General features: G+C 40.0%; 1 protein-coding gene across 2 annotated transcripts; it reads left to right on the forward strand.

Moving 5' to 3' along the window:
• The first annotated feature begins 1467 nt into the window (after positions 1-1467).
• gopc (golgi-associated PDZ and coiled-coil motif containing) lies at positions 1468-22402 on the forward strand. Of its 2 annotated transcripts, XM_053444849.1 has the most exons (9): positions 1468-2255; positions 4009-4173; positions 5127-5150; positions 6607-6782; positions 7353-7518; positions 7607-7702; positions 11129-11293; positions 11372-11537; positions 20519-22402. In XM_053444849.1, exons 1-9 carry the CDS (start codon positions 1995-1997, stop codon positions 20632-20634), a joined length of 1335 nt encoding a protein of 444 aa, XP_053300824.1. In that variant the 5' UTR covers positions 1468-1994; the 3' UTR covers positions 20635-22402. The 2 variants fall into 2 exon arrangements, with proteins under 2 accessions (XP_053300824.1, XP_053300825.1); XM_053444850.1 differs by lacking the exon at positions 5127-5150 and having other exon boundaries at positions 1470-2255.
• The last annotated feature ends 164 nt before the right edge of the window (positions 22403-22566 follow it).

The raw sequence follows: 22566 nt of genomic DNA on the forward strand, positions 1-22566 counted from the left end.
TCTAGTTTCTTTAATCCCCTCTGATTTTGATCAACATAGGACCCGTGGTCGCCCCAGAAACCAACCAACCACTGGAAAACAGATTTAGTACAGACGTAGCACACTAGTACAGTGCATTATTACATTATTAATATACAAGACTCTCGTTGGGCATGAGGTCAGTCGTCCAAGAAAAGACGGCAGGCAACTCCCCTACACACACATACTGGCCTTTGATTGTGTGTTCTTTTTTTTACAGTCAAATAGCAGAAATTTTGCATGTTGTCTTTATGATCTTGTCAAGCTCTGACACGGTAAGGCAAATCTTTACTTTAAATTAGCAATTTACCGTATCGTTGCTGAATTGAGATCCTGTTTCTTAACACCAATTGCTATGGGAGTTTTCTGGAAGCTGGTGAATGGAGAACTCAGGCCGCAGCTGATGCTTTATGCCGAAGATTTTAATGTAGACTGAAACTATTTACAAACGCTAACACAGTAACATAAGCAATTGTCCCCCCCAAGTCTGAAGATGTCTTCCACAGCATCTCCATATATCTTCCTCTACTTGCATCACCCATTCTAACAGCACATCCATTAATGGCTAGAATTGCTGTCCCTCTCTATGTTACATGTAGGTGTTTGCATCCTATTTAATAGTTAAGCCTAAAGTATGCATAACTAAATCACATTGTGTCCTTGCATCTTGACACTGGTGAAATATGCAAAAGAGTTAAAGTCGGTGAGAGTTGAAGTTGGTGCCTCTCTGTCTGGAGCATCTGAATTAGATATGAAAGTCCCTCAACGTAGACACTACAGTGCATTGTGAGTTGGCCCTTTATCTATAACCTGACCTTTGGTACTGCTTAGAGAGCGAAGGGAGTATCTGTGGAATTTAGACAGGCATTATTCTCCTGTACAGATATGATGTGTAATATACAATATACATGAATATATACTGGCATAGACAGTCATGTGTGAGGATGTTAAAAAATTCCCTAACAAGTATCACTACAGTCAGTTTCATCCCACTGTCGAGCAGATCTTGTTTATGAAATATATGAAACACTATATAGAGTAAAACAAACTAAAGTAAGATTCATGTGGACCCTAGCTGACAGCTGCATTGAGGGAAATTAAATGGCAGACTCTCTCGCCAAACAATGCACTTAATAGGGAAACATCCATCAGGAAAGTGTGAATGTGGTTTAGGGGAGGAAACTGTGGAGCGTGTCATCTGAAAATGCCAAAAATATAACACAGAGAGAAAAACTGCAAAAGAAGCTGAGGAAATGTGGGGTGGAAGAGTCAAACCTGAAGAATGTGTTTAATATTGGAGAAGGAAATAACTAAATATTGTTTGTTTTTTTAAAAGACACTGGCTTACTAAAGAGGATATAGGTTTAAGTTAGGTTTTTGGTTTTGGTTTTGGTTTTGTTTGTTTCTATGTATTTTTCCGCAGACCAAACACTGACCCAAATTCCAGCAGGGTAGGTGGCGGTAATGCGCCTTTAAAGTTAGGTGCCACCCGCCATTAAACAACAAAAAGCATATCTATGATCAAAAAGAAGCAGAAGAAGAAGAAGAAGCAGAAGAAGAAGAAGAAGCAGAAGAAGAAGAAGAAGAAGAAGCAGAAGCAGAAGAAGAAGAAGAAGCAGAAGAAGAAGAAGAAGAAGAAGAAGAAGAAGAAAAAAAATTAAGCAGACGGCTCTGTTATCCACTGCTCCTCCCTGCAGACAGGCAGACCAGAGTAGCTATCTCCGATTTAGTCGGGTGTCCAATGTGGTCACTTCCTGGATAGACTGTTTTTCTTCATTTTTTTTTAATTTGAAAAACGCATATTGGCAGACTTCAGTCCACGAACCAAGTATACAATTCAGCCATCGGATTCCTGCGTTATTACTTTATTATTTTCTTTATTTGTTGGTTAACAGAGAGGAGATTGGTTAACGTTGGTCACGATCAAAGTTGGCGAGAAGCTAACGCTAACGGTAGGGCTGTGTTTTACTCAAGCCATGTCCGCTTCTGCTGGATGCTCCCCGGCGGGCCATAGCTCAGGCCCGGGCACCGGAATTACCATATTTCGTTGGCTAGAAGTGCTGGAGAAAGAATTTGACAAGGCATTCGTGGACGTGGATCTCCTGCTCGGGGAAATAGACCCAGATCAGGTCGACATTACGTACGAGGGTCGGCAGAAGATGACCAGCCTCAGCTCCTGTTTTGCTCAGCTGTGTCATAAAACCCAGACGGTCTTCCAACTCAACCACAAACTAGAGGTCAGCATGTCATGTGCAATTCACGGTTAACGATGCACTGTACTGATGTATCATGGAGACTGTGCGAGTCACCCTCGCACAGGCACTCTGACTTTTGGCATCCTGGTCCACTGATGTATTCTCACTTATCTGTCTGTTGTCTCTCCGGTAAATGTCCTCTTGACTGAAATATAATGGCCCGCTGCTGAGTGGAACTCTAAAGCCACGTTAAGAAGGCACATACTGCCGTCCACTGGTAGATATCTATTCCTTATTGTCCTATTGTGCCATGTAAAAACGCCAGGCCACTCATATTTAACAGGTGGAGATCCTGAGTAGAACATGAAGGGAAGTTGTCCCTGGCTTGATAGAGAGGCAGGTGAAGCCAGCCATATCTGCTGCTTGATAACTCCCAGTCTGATCTTAACAGAGCCCCTGAAGTCCCAAAATATAGTATTTTGCAATCGTGTGTGCACAAGATAAGACAATGTCTTTTGGGACTTCAGTGGTTCCAAGGATCCTCTAAATAAAGATGAATACCTTACAATATTATATAGAAACCCAAAAGTTCCAATAAACATTTTTCGCTGTGGGGGTTGGGGGCATCTGCCTGAGAAAAGAGAATGGGTGAAGGGAAGAAGCATGTATTAATTAATTTAGTGGTTTTATCCATAAAACTATAAAATGTCAAAGTTGCATTTTCTTTTTCTTTTAAGCATACAATCATCAGTTATGTTCATTGGATTTGAAAACTACAACACCAGCTTTCAGACCCTGGGGACATAGCTGTCATTACAATGTACAGGCAGTGATCTTACAGTGTTGAATTGTTGGTCATACATGTTGAAACCTTGTGACACGAAAAATGCCTCTCTCGTGTGTGTGGAAGGAGATTCACCTATTTAACTTTATAAAGGATGTTCACAATCATTCCTTGCCCTGAGTGATGTTGTTTGCATGACATCCCAAGACATCTGTAAAGCCAGGCGCATGCTTCTGCGATTTTCAGAGACACGCAAGGACGCGCAAGAGCCACTTGCGTGCCCCTTTGCGTGCTTGTGTACCCCTTCTTGCGTGAGTCACCCAATTTTTTTAACTATACGACAAAGCTACGCAAGCCTCACGCAGCCCGCAAGGCTGTGATTGGTGTGCTAACTACATCCTTTCCGGAGTCACATTTCCGGTTTCATGCCCCATAATACCGGCAGAAATCAAGGAAGATTTAGAAGAACGAATATGGACCTAATAGAAGAGCGTTTGGCAGAAGAGATCCGAAAGTATGACCACTTGTATAACCCTTCATTGACGGAATACAAGGATGCGCAGATGGCCTGCAATTCCTGGAAGGACATCTCGGCTAACGTTGTTTTGCAGGTCGACGGTAGCGACGTAAAGAAAAACAGTCGGCGTCAACTACCCACACAAAGAAGGAGTCTCTAAGGTCGTCTTTGACAAAAAACGTTACTCCACCTAGTGTTCTGGCGGTGAATTGCTTTGCAACACGCGCAACCCTTGGAGAACCATAAATTAAAACGAGTCCATCGACACAACTGCGTGAAAAGCCGCAGTTGCGAAACAATGCGCCGGCCATAAGACCAGTAGTGTCCCAGTGCAACAAACTGTCCTATTGAGAGGCCCCTCAAAAGGAACCTTGCTGGGACTATTCTGCTATTTTCAGCCAGAGGTCTGTTGCATCTGACCATATCTACCTCTGGTGTCCTTCCCTAATGAGCCCTATCTTCTTTCCTTCTATTGATCATCCCCTTCACTCTAGGCTCAGTTGGTGGACCTGCGTTCTGAGCTGACTGAGGCGAAAGGGGAGCGGGCGGTGGTAGAAAGAGAGGTCCATGACCAGCTCCTGCAGCTTCATGCTCTTCAGTTGCAACTTCACACTAAAAAAGGCCAAGCTGAGGACTCTGACACCATCAAGGACAGACTGGTAGGTGGGAGAAGGAGATGCTATTAAAGCCTTTAAACTTACTTGATAATATTTTTACATCAGTCACACAATTGGTTTACCCTTTGTATTTATAATTATAGAGCAAGGCTTTTCAATAAATAATTGTGTTTTTTTCCTTTTTTGCTATGACCATTAGTGTGTGAGGTTCAGGGGGCACACTGAACCCCACACAATACACCCAAGCAAACCACAGTCACATTTCTGAATTTTTATGGAACAGCCGCAAGCCACTTTTGTGTGTCTTTTGTAATTGTAACGTCAGTGATCTTGTCATTACTAAAACATCTACTTCATACAGAGGTTGTTTGTTTTTGGAATCCAAGAGAATGTGATGCATTGAGGCTTTCACCAGTGGAGTGATTGAAGTTCCATGGCTTTCATCCCCAGATATAATTTGAACGATAGCTTTTCCCTACATAATTTAAAAATGGCCCTAACGCCTATATATTTTCATATTCACAGCAACATTATCCTAACAGAAACATTTGCATGTAAATATCATTCGACCAAATGTTTCTTTACTGACACTGCTTTGCAATTCAAGTGTAATATTCAATCTTATGGCTTTCACTTTTTTTGAGCGGGATTTCTTGTATGAAAGCTTTTATACAAATAAATCCTTTGGAAATTATTAATATTTTCAAACAACAACAATAATGTGATACGCCAAAAACAGAATGACAAACATTAACCCCAAAACGGAGTGCAAAACATGTGAGATGTGAACTTGTCACATTTGTCGCTGCTGATTCTTTGCTGCCTATTCCTGCTCTCTCATTACTTCAAATATCTTCAATTATGTTTTTTCCCAACTCTGAGGTTCACATTTGCTATATAGCCACCTCTTAATTGGTTAACATACTCACAATCTCTGTCGACTGTATTTCTGTAATCCCTGACTTCTCTCTGGTCTTCCTCTTTCCCCCCTTAAGCCTACACCACCAGTGGAAAAGATGGTAAGTTCAGGGCAAAGGAGTTCAGTAAATATAGAGCTATATAGAGACAAACAACCATTCACACTCACAGTCAATTTAAAGTCTCCGATTCCCCGGTCTACATGTTTTTGCACTGAGAGAAAACCCATGCCGACATTGGGTGAACATGCAAACTCCTCCTAGAAAGACCGCGGCCGAACCTTCACTGTCTGGTCAGAATGGCAGTAACCAATGCACCACTATGCTGCCTGCAGTAACCAATGCACCACTATGCTGCCTGCAAGGCGAAACAGTTTCTATAAATTAAATTACACCATAGAAGACACTCTCAGAAATTACCCCCCAGAAATTGGTAAAAATGTCAACAACAATGTTAATGAAAGTGACAAAATTATAAACCCTGTATCAGCTCCTTTGTCTGGATAGGAACCAAAATTGAGTTATTTCTTGTTCCATATCTGATCCTTTCATCAAGTTTCATGGAAATCCACCCTGTAGTTTTTGCATGATCCTGCTAAAAACACACACAACCTCCTTGTCATTGCTGGCTTTTGTAGCTTGACTTGCCAGTCAGTGATACTTAACTTTCCGTCTCCTGCAGTATTGGCTACTACTTGGTGTACTTGTGTTAAGTTTTTCGTGCACTTAACCAATTTTGGCAAGTGCTGGAAAAACTACAAGCATGTGTATACTGAGACACTCTTGGTTAATGAGGTCATACCACCAAAATTAAGCTCAGGTGCTTTGTTAGTTTTATTCTATTCTCAAATTTAGTACAAATAGGCTACATTTATCAAACTGTGTTCTAATTATCATTAAATGGCAGTAAAACTACATTCATCCGGACAAAATTTCCTATGTTCTGATTTGCAGTGGAAGGATAGAAACATAAAGTGTGAAATTTTGAATTAGAAAACTAAAACACAGGGACTAGTCTTTACTTTTAAGCACTATTAAGGTCTTTAAAATTAAGAGGAGAAAAGTGCTTTATAAAATACAGACCTTTAAAAAAATCTGATGTTTATCTGACCAAAACAGAAGCTAAAAAGAAGATCAATATTTGACTTGCATTTGTTTTCTGGACAGAAACAAAACTAATTAATTAGTATGTTGCTGTGTGTTCGCTGTGTACAGGCATGGTAACAGACTAATCAGATTGGCTTAAAAACATTTAATTCTGGTTAAACATATTTTAACATTTAATCTGAGAGAAATGAATACTGTAGTCTCTAATAATCTTTTCCAAATCACTTTCCCTTTCCAAGTAGAAATTTCTGTGACTCAAGGATGTCTGTTTAAAGAACACTATTGTATGAACTGAAACAAAAGCATAATAATGAAATAGGTTGGTGTGAGTCAAAAGATGTGAAAACCACCTCTTCTATGAGGTGCTTTGTTTGACAACAAGAGTAGCACTGAGCCACTCACCTTGTGCTTGAACTGTGTGTAGTTCTTAATTGTGATGTGCTTCTTTTAGGAAAAGGAGCTGGAGGCTAGTAAGAAGGAGAAATTAGTAGAGGCAACGCTGGATGCTGAAGTGAGACTATATAAGAAGGAAAACGAGGCTCTTCGCAGGCACATGGCAGTACTGCAGGCCGAAGTGTACGGAGCCAGACTGGCTGCCAAATACCTCGACAAGGAACTGGCTGGAAGGTGAGGAGTTGTTGTTGTATCTCAACCACTAGGTTGAAGTTGAGTGTGCTTAGAAGTAATAAGTATTTTAGCTTAACATCAGTAATATCTCTCAATCTCTGTCCATAAAAACACAGAAAATGTGTCATGTGACCATTCGTGTACACTGGGCATGTGCATGCCGATGTAAACAGGAAGCTGATTGTCTACTCTGCAGTTGGTTGCATACTTACAGCAAATACAATCAAAGAGAAACAACAATGGTGAAAAATAAAATGAGGGATATGTTTTCTTGGACTGACAATGCATAATTTTGCTATCACTGCTAGGACTTGAACTGTGACTTATAAAAAGAACCAGGAAGGGAATGGCGGTGACCTCGTCAACATTTCCAAAAGTCTTTGTATTTGTCCGTCTAGACTACAACACTCCTCGATAGTTTTCAAACTAAAATGGGGCCAGCTCTGTTTCAGGCACTTAAAAACTCAAGAAGTTGGCAAAAATCTGTAATGAATAGAAAAAGATTGGAAATGGAAAAATGTATAGACAGGCTGAATTGACAAGCAGTTTTGTATGTTTTTTTTCTTTTAGGGTGCAGCAGATCCAATTACTAGGCCGTGATATGAAAGGGCCAGCACATGATAAGCTATGGAACCAGCTTGAGGCAGAGATTCACCTTCACCGTCATAAGACTGTCATCCGTGCATGTAGAGGTCGCAACGATCCTAAGAAACCACTCCCCTCTCCAGTGGGGCATGTGAGTGTAAAACTTCAGAGCAAGTGAAACTGTTGATAACTTTTATTTGTGCTATCAAATTTGCGTTTATGTGTGAATGTAATTACAGAACCCAGACATACTGAAGAAAACCCAGGGGGTGGGCCCTATCAGGAAGGTGGTGCTAGTGAAAGATGATCATGAGGGGCTGGGAATCTCTATTACAGTAAGATTTTTTTTAAATATTTAAAAAGATGAAAGTTTTATTTCCCTTATTGGCTGTGACAGCCTCTTGAAGTTACACCAACGATTTATTTTAAGCAGCCACCAATTCCATGTATTTTGATGCAAACATGAATACAAGTGAAAATATAGGTGTCAAGATATAAATTAAGCCTCTTACCTTAAAGGAGACACATTATGCTTGTTAATTTCAATGTGGCTAAGTACTTTAAAATGAATGCAGGCTCTAAATTTGAGAAAACACCTAAGTTTCTTCATACTGTCTATTTCTGCAGCTACTTCTGACGTTCTCTCTCTGAAATGCTCCGTTTGCGGTCCCTTCCCCTCCCTTGCACAAGAAGCTCATCTAACTGATTACCCAGCTTGGTTAGTCTCTTGTTAATGGTTAACTGCTTCCAACGCATATCGGAAGTGTCTCAACCATTGCGCATTAGCGAAAGTAGGTTACAGGCTGAGCTGCTGATCTGCTAAGGCTAAAAACAATAGTGATGAATTTCTAACTAGGCCAGTTTAACAAAGAGTCTGTCTATATAACGTCGCTAGAACTAATCCCATCCATGTTTTGATGGACAATGTGAACAGCCAATGATAATGACAGTGCTGCGCCGAGCCTATAATGTGGCTGGAATAGAGTTACACTTACATCAGGATAGGTTGACGCACACAGCACAGAGGGAAGGAGTAGCAGCAGCACAGCTGCTAATATTTGTGCCCCTGTACAGAGGTGGACGACTCTGCATCGATGCAGTGACTGAACATAAACATGTTTCAGCTATATTCAAAGTTTCAGCCATTTCCACAGCTAAATAATTACAACACCGCTGCTTCAGGACAAATGCTCATTAAGCATATGTCAGAGTCTCTGTCGGAGTCTGTGTCCTCCTCCTTCCTCCTCTGACCTGCTCTCACTTTACACTAGACCAATAAACACCATCACTGATCACAAGTTATAAGGACACATACAGGAATGAAGTTTACTCTGTGTTTGTTTTAGTTGCTCTAGAGTTTATGAGACATGTTTAAACCTGCTACACAACACGAGACGTGAAGTGCACAGTCAGGACTTCAGGGTTAAAGTGACCGGAACGATCCACATTCATGATCTGACTTTATCTATTAGTACGTTTAATAATCAGTTTGTATTAGGAGGGACAGAGACAAGCAGGGACACACACACACACACACACATACTAACACTCCTGCAGACAGAATTTCCTACTGCAGTTTATGATGCAGCGCTTTAAACTTATTGATGCAGAAGAAGCGACGCCTCGTTTATCCAGGAAGAGAAATATGAAAACATATTTCACTAATATCACAATATCACTAATGTGATGATTAAAAAATCATAGGAGCAAAGTCACTTGTGACCAGCGGAGTAATGCGCCTCAGTGGAGCCAATTTAAGTTTAGATAATATAGAAGCTGTACCCGAGGACAACTGATACCATCTTTGCAGTTATGATAGCCTAGTGGAGTTCCCAATGAGATGGTTTGCGGAGGGTCTGCTTGGCATCCCACATTGTAGAACATGCCAATAGCTGGTAGGTGTTATGGTAAATGATTGCATATATATAACGCATTTCTAATCTTGATGACCACTCAAAGCGCTTTACAGTACAGTTTCCCATTCACACACACATCAGATTATCAATCAAAGACACTCTTAAATCCATCTCCACACAGCAGTCCTTGGGGAAGTAAGGGGTAATATTTTTCAGGAAGAGTATTGAAAAATACGTTTTAACTGCTGAATCTTCGACTCATCATTGTTTGAAATTAAATACAGGGAAAACCAAACCCTTCTTGTCTTTGTTAGGGGCGTGCCAGAATCAGAATCAGGTTTTATTGGCCAAGTAAGTTGCACAAACAAGGAATTTGACATGGTGCAGTGGCTTTCAGTGTGCTTACATAGAATACACATCACAACACAAAACAATACAAACAGTACAAACAGTGCGATGGTCTAAGAAAAGTAAAGTAAAGAAGTGCAGGGATAAATATTGAACGGTATGAATATTACAGTTATGCAGTGAGGGTGAAATAAATAATATAATTAAATATAATTACAATATAATATAACTTCGGGAGTATTTGTACAGTGGTTATTAAAAAAGATCCAGGGTTATTGCTGTGGAGTGGATTGGCTATTCAGAAGTTAGAAGGCGAGGGGGAAGAAACTGTTTTTGTGTCTGGAGGTTTTGGTGAACAGAGATCTGTAGCGCCTCACAGAGGGGAGGAGATGGAATAGGTTGTGTCCAGGATGTGAGGGCTCTGCAGTGATCTTTCCTGCCCGTTTCCTGACTCGGAGATGTACAGGTCTTGGATGGTGGGCAAGTTGGCACCGATGATCTTTCCCGCAGACCTGACTGTCCGTTGGACTAGCATCTAGGCGTTCATTATGCTGAGGATAGGCAAAGTGATGTCAAAGGTGGAGACGTATTACAGAAAGTGATGAGGAGGTGTCTCGGTGTTTCAGCTCTGCTGCTGACTTTTTAAATAGTTTAAGTTATTCACACCTTCTCTTCAAACTATTTAACCCACTGGAGGAAAGGGAAATTATGAAAAGGCATAATATGTCCCTTTCAAGGTAGAGAAATGATCTTGGAACAATATCACCAACCAAGTGTGATTATTTTGTCTGAACCTATCGATTAATTTATCATGAGATGTTTTTTTCATGTGGTTAACTATTCCCTCTATTTTAAGCCACGGCCCACTCCATTTAGCTTCATGATTAAATTACTGTAGGTGGATACTTGCAGCCTTTAATGAATGCTACAGGGCTGTTGAGGAATTGGAGGAGGCTGTTTGTGGCTAGGTTTGGCCCATTTAAAATACAGAACCTTTGTGTTTCAGGTGGTAATTAGAGTGGCAATTGTTCACTGTCTGAAGGCATTTTAGAAAAGGAAAGCAAGCAGAACTGTTGACGTTGAGAGGAGCTGTGAGAATAAAACCAACTCTGACAGTATATTTCATCAATTCATATCTGCAAACAGAGACCCTGTAAAAGTACAGTCCGATTTGGTGTGAAATACTGTGAAGATAGACAAAAGCGTTGGCACTCCTACTCGACGACACATTTACCATTACTCCGACATACAAAAATGAAGACAATTTATACATCTTGTGCTGTTGAAAGTATCTGGAGCCAAAGTCTGTTGATTTCTAATCAAAATGTTACTTTTTTATTTGGTCCATGTCTTATTGACTAGCATGGAGGAGGCAGGGTTTATGACCTGAACTGCAGCCAACTAAAATATGTGTTGGGTACATTTTTGAGAGCTGTCATGATGTCATTGGTTAACACAGCTGTCAGATTACTAGAACATTCCTGACATCAACATAAAATTGCCTTAAAGTTGATGCACTCTTCCAGAGGAGTTAAGAGTTGTATGTGTTTTCATCAGGGTGGGAAGGAGCATGGTGTTCCCATTCTAATTTCAGAGATCCATCCAAGTCAGCCTGCAGACAGATGTGGAGGTCTGCATGTTGGAGATGCCATCCTTGCTGTCAACAGCATTAATTTGAGAGATGCTAAACACAAAGAGGCAGTCACTATTTTGTCCCAGCAGGTAATATACTGGAGGTGCGCACACATTTTCAAACTACTTTGTATGTCTTAACATGCTCATCCTGAATGTCTGTGTTAGCAAGGACAGATAGAGTTTGAGGTGGTATATGTGGCTCCAGAGGTGGACAGTGATGATGAGAATGTGGAGTATGAAGACGACAGTGGCCATCGCTACCGACTTTACCTGGATGAACTGGAGGACAGCAGCACAGCGCCAACCATCAACAGCTCGGCATCATTGCAGGGTATGTATTACAATCTTGGTTTGAACACTAATGAGATGTAAACAGACCCAGTGTTTAATTTATAAAATACATTTTATGTTTATTTAGGGAGCTTAACAATTGTGGTGCTTTCAACTACATATGTTGGATTGCTAGAGTTAGTGTTAAACTTATACCACAGATGGTGCAAGTATAAAGCTTGTTTATAGTCAGACGAGCCACAAAAAATATATGAAGTTCACATTTGAGAGAGATTCAACCTCAAGCTTACTCGTGTCCTGCTTATTGTGTAGATCGATAGATAGATAAACTATGTCTGTCAGAAAGTATCCCTTTGACTGGGCTCAAATTTTCACACATAAGTCACATTTTAAAGCCCATGGTACATAAATAATAACAACGCTCAACAATATACTCACTAGGTTTAAATGCAGTGTCTTTTTTTTAATTGTTCAGGGTGGTTATTGCAGAGGGAAGGAAGTATTTCTTCTTCTTTCATGTGTGATTTGGGGATTTTTGCCTGATGGAAGTGACAGGAAGGGTTTGGGGAGTGGGTGAGATGGGTCCTAGTTTGTCAGTGAGGCTCTCTTGATCACTGACCGAGTTTACAGTTTAGAAAGAAGAGTTTGGGGTCAACCAATTATTTTTACTGGCCCGATAAGTTAGACAGAAGTTTTGTTTTGTGTTTGTTTGCGAGGGTGTACCAGGAAGAGATGTTGAAGGTGAGAATAGGTAAAAATGTCCTTACTGATGTTGTGCACTCAACGGAGCAGATTGAGTCGTGTGTTAATAATATCCTAAAATATGACTGAATGTGTGTGTGGAAAGCGGGTTAGGAAAGGGAGAAAAACAAGAGAGCGAGAGAAGAAACATGCAACAAGCAATCACCACCAAAGGCAATATGTGGTGATTTTACCACGCAGTAAACTTTCGAAAGATTTTGAATTCAAGCAGCGCTTTATGACTTCAGGTGTTTCCCTGAATGAATGCGGGCACCCTCTTATCAAGATGCTGAAAACTCTAGCTCAGGTTTCTGGGGTTACATGTAGGCTAGGGCTGCTCGATTTTTGAAAAAATCATAATCACGATTATTTTGGACAATATCGAAATCACGATTATTCAAACGATTATTAATATGTGCCCTTATTCTGAAGTCTATGCTTTATTCTTTAAATGACTGTAACCGGAAGTACCAGTCACTTCCGGTTCCGGTAAATGTAAATGTCCCCATCTGCCCCCCAACTACAAGCACACAGACAGAGAGAGAAAGAGAGGGGTGGGGGATGGCTATGAGGACCATCATCATGTACCCCCGAACCCCGACATTGAACGGGTTACATACAACAACAAGCGGAGAATCGCGGGCTGACTGGGGCGGAGAAATGTGGGTCCGGTGTGAACAGCCAGGCAGCTGCGCGCTTGAGAATGGACGCTGCGCGGCAGCTACATTGTGTGCTGCTGCTCCTCGTGTTCCCATACAAGAGGACTTTTTCTAACCTTTTAATATGGCTGTCCTCCCTCTGCCATTTTCAACTCGCGCTGTTTTTTAAATACCGCCGGTCACCACTTCACGGCTGCTTGAGAGTGAGAGCCAGAGTACAAACAAATATAGGTAAGAGCATATTGATGAATCCAAGATTCGTGAATCAGCATTCATACAAACAGTTTAAGCACAGATCTGTGCGTACCCACTGTTAGCATATTAGGCTCATTGAATCCCAAATTTCTCCTGATGGCTGATTGATGTATAAGAAAGTGCTGCACATACAGTTGCAATCATAAATATTCAACCACCTCACCTCAAAAGACATCATAGTGATGTGGATGAAAGATAATGACAGTAAATTACAAAAAACCTCATTAAACAACAAAAGTTAAATTATTGATACGTATTTGAGTTATTTTGACAACAGAAGTTGACTTAACTTTGAAGTTCAAACGAAAAATGTAACTCCTTTAAGCTATGTGCATGTGCAGTATTATTCAACCCCAGCTTCAGTACTTTGTGGCGCATCCTTTAGCTTTTATAACTTCTAACAAACGTTTTCGGTAAGTGCGGACAAGCTTCTTACACCTCTCAATCAGAGTGTTTGCCCATTCTCCACGTGCAAAAGCCTCTAGCTCAGTGATATTTGATGGCTTCTGTGCTGCAACTGCCTTCTTTAAATCCCAAAATAGATTTTCAATCAGATTTAAATCTGGTGACTGAGAAGGCCACTCCAAGACGTTCCAGGATCTTTTTCTCAACAAAGCTTTGGTTGACTTTGAGGTGGGCTTTGGATCATTGTCTTGCTGAAAAGGCCAATGATCACCAAGGTTTAATATGTCAACAGAAAACATCACATTCCTCTTTAAAATGGCCTGGTATTTCTTGGAATCCATGATGCCAGGTACATGATCAAGATTGCCAGATCGCTTGTCCATATGTCCAAACAGTTCCAGTTTGGTTTCATCAGTCCATAGAACTGTCACCCAAAACGTCTTATCCAAATTCCTCCTGGCATATTCTAGTCGACTTTTGATGTTCCTTTAGGTCAAGAATGGAGTGCGTCTTGGAGTCCGGCCATGAAGTCCTTGTTTATTCAGTGCATGTCTTATAGTTGCCACTGAAGCACTTGTACCAGCCTTCATCAGGTCATCCTGTAGGTGTCTTGTAGACACAGGGGTTTCTCTGAGTTGTTCTGACTAGGTTGCTGAGGCCCCTTGATGAAATGTTGGGCTTTCTTCAATAGCCAGGCAGGTTTGCAGCTGTTACATAAGTTTTAAACATCCTTATAATGCTTCCAATGGTGTCTCTTGGAATATACTATTTTTGGGAAATCTTCTTATACCCAAGGCCCTTCAGGTGTGATGAAATAATCTCCTCTCTCAGCTTTTGTGGAAGCTCCTTTGTCTTTCCCATGATTGCAACTCACCTTGAATACCTTCATGGATGGGATTTATATATGCATCAAAGCTGAAGCAGATGAAGGATCATTATAGAGTTCCCAAAGGCTTTATTATGTTTCAACTCCACTTTAGGCCATAAAAGCTGTCAGACAGCTTTAATAACAACAATATTATATAGGGGTTGAATAATTGTGACATGGCTATCTTAACAAAATATTCTGTTACACACAAATACCACTTCATGCATTTTCTGTGTTGATTTTATGTATCACTCAACTCAAAAAGAAGTCATCCGAAGCTGAATCTTGCTCTTTGAAAAACCTTAAATTGATAAATTCTTAAAATCTTTGGGGGCTTGAATATTACTGATTGCAACTGTAGATGCACTGTATGAATGTGTGTGTACATGGGTGGATGGCAAAACTGTTCTGTAAAGCGCTTTGGATGGTCATCAGACCTGTGATATGTGAAATGTTTTAATACACAGGAGATTAGAAACAAAAAATAAGACACACCTGAAATAAGGCTGGGCGATCGATTATAGCACCATTAGAGCTCACTCCATCCATGTTTTGACAGACAGCAAGAACAGCCAATGATAATGAGAAGAGCGCTACGCTGAAACAATCCTGAGGCTGAAATCGAGTTACAGCCACGTCAGATTAGGTCAGGGATCGGCAACCTTTACTATCAAAAGAGCCATTTTGCCACCTTTTCACCAAATAAAATGTTTCTGGAACCACAAAACACATTTGATAACACAGCTTATAAAGTTGTATTCATAGTTATACTATGACAAACTTATGATCATGAGTATAGTTATTAATCGATGGTGTCGGATCATGTCTGCATGTTTGTCCGGTCATTTTAACACTGACTGAGTAATTTTTCATGATTTTTAAATGAACCCTCATAAACTATGGAGCAAATCAAACAGGTCCTGATAACTATTGATGAGTGGTTATTGGTTAAAGTGAGCAGGTCAGAGTGGAGGAGGACACAGGAAACTCAAGCATGGTACAAACCATCTGCAGCTTCTGCTCTGATCATTGAGCAGCAGCGCAGATTTTTTAAATTTTTCCTAAATGAACGTTAGAGACGTTCACTCTCTCTGGAGTGGACGCCACTTATGTTCATGTTCATCATTTGAAAACTGATTCGTTCAGTTTATTGAACGCGTCGTTCGTTCACAACATTGTACAGGGAGCCACTGCAGAGCGTCTGAAGAGCTGCAGGTTGTAGGCCCCAGGGTAAGGTTGACTCACATAGAGTGTAAGACAAGAAGCCTGCAGCAGCAACCATGCTAATGTTTTGGCTACTGCTGTACGTAGTGGGAGCGAGATCAAAGAGAAAACTAGAAAATTCCTCCTGCCGAGAAATTTCGAATGGGTGCCTAGATTTTGCCAGTTCCAGACAACGAACTTCATACACACTAATACAGGAATCTGATGAAGAGCCAATCACATTGTAGTTCAAGAGTTTCCCCCTGAAAGACAAAGAAATGAAAATCAATGTTTAATACCCACCAAGAGATGGGCAGTATTTCTATTACTTGTATTTCAATTACTTTGAGTATTTTGTAATTTGTATTTGATGGGGCCGATAGAAAATCTAACGTAATTTGTAACAAAATACTTTAGAGTGGGGTAATTTTGTATTTAAAATACCCAAAATACTTTCTCCACTAATCAAAAAACAATTCACGAGTTCACCCATTCTTCAAAATGCGCTGGCTACCACCATGATTGTCAGGAGTAAGGAGGTGAATCCACCAGTTTATGCTCCACTCAGCTGAAGATCTTGGCCTATTGGCAGAGAGTGAAACAGCTTCCTCCAACCTCCAAGATGATGAGGAAGATGACTTCTTTGTTTTCTCAGCTGAAGAAACTCAAGCCCAGGAAAGACAGGAGATCATAAGCCACAGCAAAGCTGAGTTAAAGACCTGCTTTCTCTTCAGCAATACCCACTTATCAAGGTCCTTTTTGTTCAATTTAACGATACCCTCCCCTCGTCAGCTATGATTGAGAGACTGTTCGCGTTTGCAGGACGTTTGCAGATATTCCATCTGCACAGGAGGCGGTTAACAACAGAAATATTTTAAAGTCAGTTGTTCTTAAAGGCAACTAAACTGGCTACTCAGTGGTTGGGTCTCAAGAACCAAAATGGAAGGATTATTATGTCATAAAGATATCAGTGTGAACCTGTATGAGACACTTAACACTGTAATATAGAACTATGTGGCCCACCAGGCCACTGGCCAATGTAAGAGAGAAACAAGTAGGCTACCATGCCACTGGTCAAGGTACAGTAAAAGAGAAGTAAGTAGGCTACTCACTTGTTAAGTTACCTGTTCATTTTTGTATTGATTTACTATTTACCTTTATTTTTATTCATTTTTCTGTCCAGAACTTGATGGACAGTAATTTATTTAGGCTCTTTACCTGTGAACAACTGGTTTTAGCTCTATATTTTGCTTTTATAGTATGCATAGGCCTAATGTGTGATGCTATTCATAGGTGATGAATATTTTCTTGTTGATACAAAGCCAACGTTTATGGGCTGTCAAGTTGTTTGTTTTAATAGCTCTGCTTAGTTACACTGACATTCTGTGACTGTCCTTAGTTTTTTGGGGGTTCACCAGAGCTTTTGGTACATTATATAGCCCAAACCTGAATGCTCTGCTATACCAAATTTTGAGAAAATCCAGAAAAAGTATTTCCTATATTTTAAAAACATGTTTTGTATTTTGTTACATTTTCTGGCACCAGTATTTTATTTTTAATAAATTTTGATGTATTTTTGCCCTTCTCTGGTCCCACCTACACTGGGACTTGAACTGGCCACCTCTGGGTCTCTATCCCTCTGCTCTACGCACTGAGCTGCCTACAGTGTTGATCATCAACTGTGAAGTAGTCTATAAATAGATCTCACTGTCCCACTTTCTCCCTCTGGCCCCCCTCCTCAGCGTGTGTGACTTCACTAACGACGCAGCTGTGACACAGAGACAGTGAAAGATTGGACCTGAGGAGAAGGTCCTGTACAAAATGCTCTAATTCAAAATCTATAACTCCTATCCGTGAAATGAATCACAAGGCTTGGACGAACAAGAACATACCTATATTATTGGTTAGAGTCAACAAATGAGGCCCTACGAGCAGTTTAGAAATGTAGCTTTCATTCCAAATATTGTCCTTCGAAAATGTACATTGACTTCAATGGAGCAGATTTATTTCCACACTCTAGCTCTCTGCTCAAACAAATACTTGTTACTCAAAAACTATAAGTCCTATCTGGAAAAAGAAAACATTTTGAGAATCACAAGGATTGACACTACAACCAGATATATTTATGCGCCAGAGCTAAGAAATGGAGCCGTGGGAGCGATTTATGTTTTATTTTTCAGTTTTAATCTTTTCAGAAAAATCTTCAAGATTAACATGGGGCTCCAATGAGAGAAGGATCCGGAAATAATTCCTTGTTTCTCGTTGCGGATATAAGCACATGTCCGAAAGATTTGAGAGTGACATGTCTGCGATGGAAACAGTCTCACCACCTCAAATATCAAAAAATCATGTCTGAGGACCTCCGTTTGGGGATCACACTTCATTTTCACACTAACCACTAGGTTGCTCTATCCCTATCATTTCATACTTACTAATACAGGAATCTGATGAAGAGCCAATCACATTGTTGATCAAATCATAGAGGGTTGTATATTTAAAGAGTTCAATAGTCCCCTTCTGAAAAACAATGTTGGAGTCTTGCCATCACCGGGACTTGATGTCACCACCTCTGGGTCTCTATCCCCCTGCCCTTCTGACTGCACCACCTATAGTATTTATTAACACCTGTAAAGTAGTTTATAAATAGATCTCACTGTCCCCTTTTCACCCTTTGGCCCCCTCCCTGTGCGTGTGTGAGTTCACTAACGACGCAGCTGTGACACAGAGACAGTGGAAAAAATTAGGCTGTACGAGCAGTTTAGAAACGGACTTCTCATTTCATAAATCTCCTCCGAAAATGTACATTGACTTCAATTGAGCAGATTTATTTCCACACTCTAGCACCCTCATCAAACAAATACTTGTTACCCAAAAACTATAACTCCTATCTGGAAAATGAAAACATTTTGAGAATCACAGGAGTTTACACTACAACCAAATATATTTATTATTCGTGAGAGCTGATAAATGGAGCAGTGGGAGCGATTTACGTTTTATTTTTCAGTTTTAATCTTTTCAGAAAAATCTTCAGAATTAACATGGGGCTCCAATGGGAGAAGGATCCGGAAATAATTCCTAGATTTTTTGATGCGGATATAAGCACAGGTCCGAGAGATTTGAGAGTGACATGTTTGCGAAGGAAACAATCTCACAAACTCAGAATCATGTCTGAGGACCTCCGTTTGGGGATTTGAGAGCAGTTTTAGTGACGAAAAAAGGGTCTAAAAACACTGATTTGCAGCTTCTCGGTCTTTTGGTAGAGAGAGCTTGAGATCTTTGAGCGATCTGTTGGACGAAATTCTTATAAAACACAAAGCACACCATTCGACGTAGTTCCGCAGGTTTATTTGTGGGTCTCGTGAATTTGCGACAATCTGTAGTAACAAGTATTAGTTTGATGACGGTGCTAGAGTGTGAAAAAATGTCTCTTCCATTAAAACTAATGATAATTCTCGGAGAAGAATTTATGAAATGAGAAGTACGTTTCTAAACTGCTCTTACGGCCTGGCCTCACTTGGTGCCTGCACCACTAGGCACCCATAATAACTAGAAATGCATTATAAAGACAGGTGTGTGCCTTTCCTAATCAAGTCCAATCAGTTTAATTAAACACAGCTGGACTCGAATGAGTGAGTAGAACCATCTCAAGGAGGATCAGAAGAAATGGACAGCATGTGAGTTAAATATGAGTGTCACAGCAAAGGGTCTGAATACTTATGACCATGTGATATTTCAGTTTTTCTTTTTTAATAAATTTGCTAAAATCTCTACATTTCTGCAATGAAACAAAGCGTGAAAAATGTAAAGGGGTCTGAATACTTTCCGTACACACTGTACATGAGAGCGAGGGCTCACAGATACTATTCTGTGCACTGGTATCATATGCCCAGTCGTAGTTTTTTTGTGCGCAAGACTAAACAAAGGCCATATGGGGGCCACATTCTGGGACTTAATTTGGTGAGTTAATCTTTAGGACATTTACGCTGCCTCATACCTTCTCTTCTCCAAGACTGAGATAAGAGTCTCAGTCTTGGAAGGTCCCAACAGGAGCAGAGCATCTCTCCCGAAGGTTGCAGAATGCTAGAAATGCTTGTTTGGCAATACAGGAGCTACTACACCCCATAGTGAGACATAGAACGTGTGTTAAAGCGATATGAGTGAGATACCTCCCCAGACAACCATTTTTGCTTGGGCTGATGAGAAGAGGTTGTTTTTGTCCAACCGCCTTGTTTATGCCAGGTGGAAGAAGAAGAACTTGGGTTATGCATCTAACCTTGAGTTAAACAGATTGATAGGTAGGTATTCATTGGACAGTTTTAGTGGCTGTCATCTTGCATCATCAGCATTCAGACTGTGTCTTAAAGGATACATATTTTACAAAATTTTCAGGTTCGTACCTTGAATTTGGGATTCTACTTGAAAAGGTTTGATTGCTCTAATGTTCAGAAAATGCTTCAGTTTCCTTATACTAGTTAATTGGTGCAGCTCCTTTGATGCTTGGTTTTAGCTCCTGCCTCCTCTCGTAAAGCCCAGGTTCATACCTTGAATTTGGGATTCTACTTGAAAATAATAATAACAAACAGGTTGAGAGGAAAGAGGCATCTTGTACAACAGCAACAAAAGTTTTAAATCGTGCCCAACTAAATTCTTTGGATGGTTCACTCAGTGCATGGTTTGTTTTAGGTTAACCAAGGTTAGGTTAGGAAGCTCTGTTACCAATAAGAAACTACAGTGTAGTTCTTAGAAAGTACAATATAACATTCGTTGAAACAGTGTAATGGAACAATACCTCCTCTCCCCCTCAAGCCTAGACACCATTATGTAACTGTTTTATCGTCATGAGAGATGCTTCTTGTCCATGTTACTTACGAATCTGTGTCCACTCTGCAGTGCTGGAGAAGATATCACTGAGCAGCGGAGCAGAGAATGGAGATACTGGGATCTCCAGTGAGACCCCTTCAGAGGAAACATCTTCAAAGCCTCCTGTGACTGACTGTTCCTACTAGAGGCTCAGCAAAGGTCGTTGGTATATAAAGGTAATGAGATTGGTTGGGAAAATTCCTCTCTAAGAACTGAATCAAAGAATTCCAAAAAGAGCCCAGTGAGGGACACGGGGAAATAAACAGGAGGTGTCTGTTTTTGCTTCTTTCTCTTGGTTCTGGAGTGGTGGGATTAGGGCATTTAGCCTTGGGTTGTGGCAAAGATTAGGTCTTAAAGGTCAGCAGACTTGTTAGCTATGTAGTGGGGGAGTGATGAGGAATAATGTGTAGCATTTTTGGAGATATTTAATGGAAAGTGGTGGTTATTGCTAGGGAGGCCTTATATGAGAAAAAACAGGGGTTAGATTTCACTAAGCTATCTTGTTGGTACAGTTACTCAAGATTCAAAATTTCAGGGAGACACTTCAAAAGTATTTGCATCAGTCCAGTGGTGACCCGAGGAGAGTGTAAAATATATCAAAACTGAAATTAATGGGAAAAAAAAAGATTTGTAATGACTCGATAAAATATATCAACAAAGTTCAAATTTAAAAAACATCTGAAGTAAATATTAAATGGAAAAATTCTGTTTATATTTGCCTGCCATCACGATACACATATTAACCATTTGTTAAAAATCTAACAATTTAGTAGCAATCGTTTTTAGTCCCTCTCATTTGACATAGAAATAGAGGGCTTTCAGGTGAGAATTAATTCACCCTACCAAAAAAACAGTTGCTGTAAAAAAGACAATTGTTTCTTGCCTTATGGATTTGTTTCCTTCATCATAAAGGGTTGATCAATTTCATTCTGGGGTTGCAGCCTTCTATTCTATAACTAGTCAGTGCATACCTAGTGTATTTTTAATAAAGTAATATCCCATACTACATTCATTAAGACAGATTCCGTATAAAGTCAATAAGAACCAGTTCTTGGCAAAGCAATTTAATAATGAAGACTGCTATATAACCATTTGGATAGAAAGGAATAGGTCTAGATATTTCTAAAGCATAAACATTAAGAAAGCATAGTATACAACATTTAATGCTTGACGTTGAAATTCCTCTCCTCTTTCCTAATGGTCATTGTAGTTATTGGTGACCGCACTTGTCATACGAGTTTATGACCTCATAACCCATTGCTGGTATTGTATCCTGTTAATGAGGTAGGGAGGATGTTCCACTGATATTATCCTGATCACAGCTTTCTAACCTAGTTCCATCCCTAACATGTGTTTGCATTCTGTTGGATATACAGGAGTGAGCACAAAATCACTCGAATGATGTAATGTAAGTGAATGCAGTAAATTTTTATGATGGGGTCTTTCTAGTTTACATGTATCGCTGTATACTTTGGTATTGTTTTCCATGTGTATCACAATTTTATTTTGTAACACTTTATATTGTCAAGAACACGTTACAATATAATGCAGAAAATGCAACTAACTGAATTGTTGTATCAGCGGCTCTCTGACACCCATCTTACCAGTGTACTGTTTATTGCAAAGGTGTTCAGTTCAATATTTTACTTTACTCAAGTATGTGTCCGCAGAACTGGTAGCTGCCAGTGGTCTGGCCAAAATGAAGTCAAGTAGCTTGAATCCGTCGTAAGCTCTTACTCTATGACCTAACAGTGTTGACATGTCCAGTTATTTACCTGTTTTTTTTTTTTGTCTATTCCTTTGCAGATTGATTTGTTTCTCTAAACTCTTCACATGTATGATGTGCATCTTTATATATTTATGTTCAAGTTTAACATTTTATTTAGCCTTAAATAAAGTTTGGTTTCGATTTGATTTGTTTGTAATACATTCTAAGAAATCCTTTCCTTTTAAATATTCAATTTGATTTCACTAGTTAAAGTCACCTCAGAGTTTAGAAAATATATAGGAATATTAACTAATCTTGCAAGCAATATTGAAGGGGACCATGTTATTTGGACCTAGAAAATAATGGTCCC

This window comes from Pleuronectes platessa, chromosome 17 (genome assembly GCF_947347685.1).
Source record: "Pleuronectes platessa chromosome 17, fPlePla1.1, whole genome shotgun sequence".
Taxonomy (NCBI): Eukaryota; Metazoa; Chordata; class Actinopteri; order Pleuronectiformes; family Pleuronectidae; genus Pleuronectes; species Pleuronectes platessa.

Excerpts from the sequence above, each read along its gene's own strand:
- gopc (XM_053444849.1), top strand. The coding sequence starts at position 1,995 with ATGTCCGCTTCTGCTGGATGCTCCCCGGCGGGCCATAGCTCAGGCCCG. Across the intron at positions 2,256-4,008 it reads AACTCAACCACAAACTAGAG|GCTCAGTTGGTGGACCTGCG; the intron begins GTCAGCATGTCA and ends CCTTCACTCTAG. Across the intron at positions 7,703-11,128 it reads GGCTGGGAATCTCTATTACA|GGTGGGAAGGAGCATGGTGT; the intron begins GTAAGATTTTTT and ends TGTTTTCATCAG.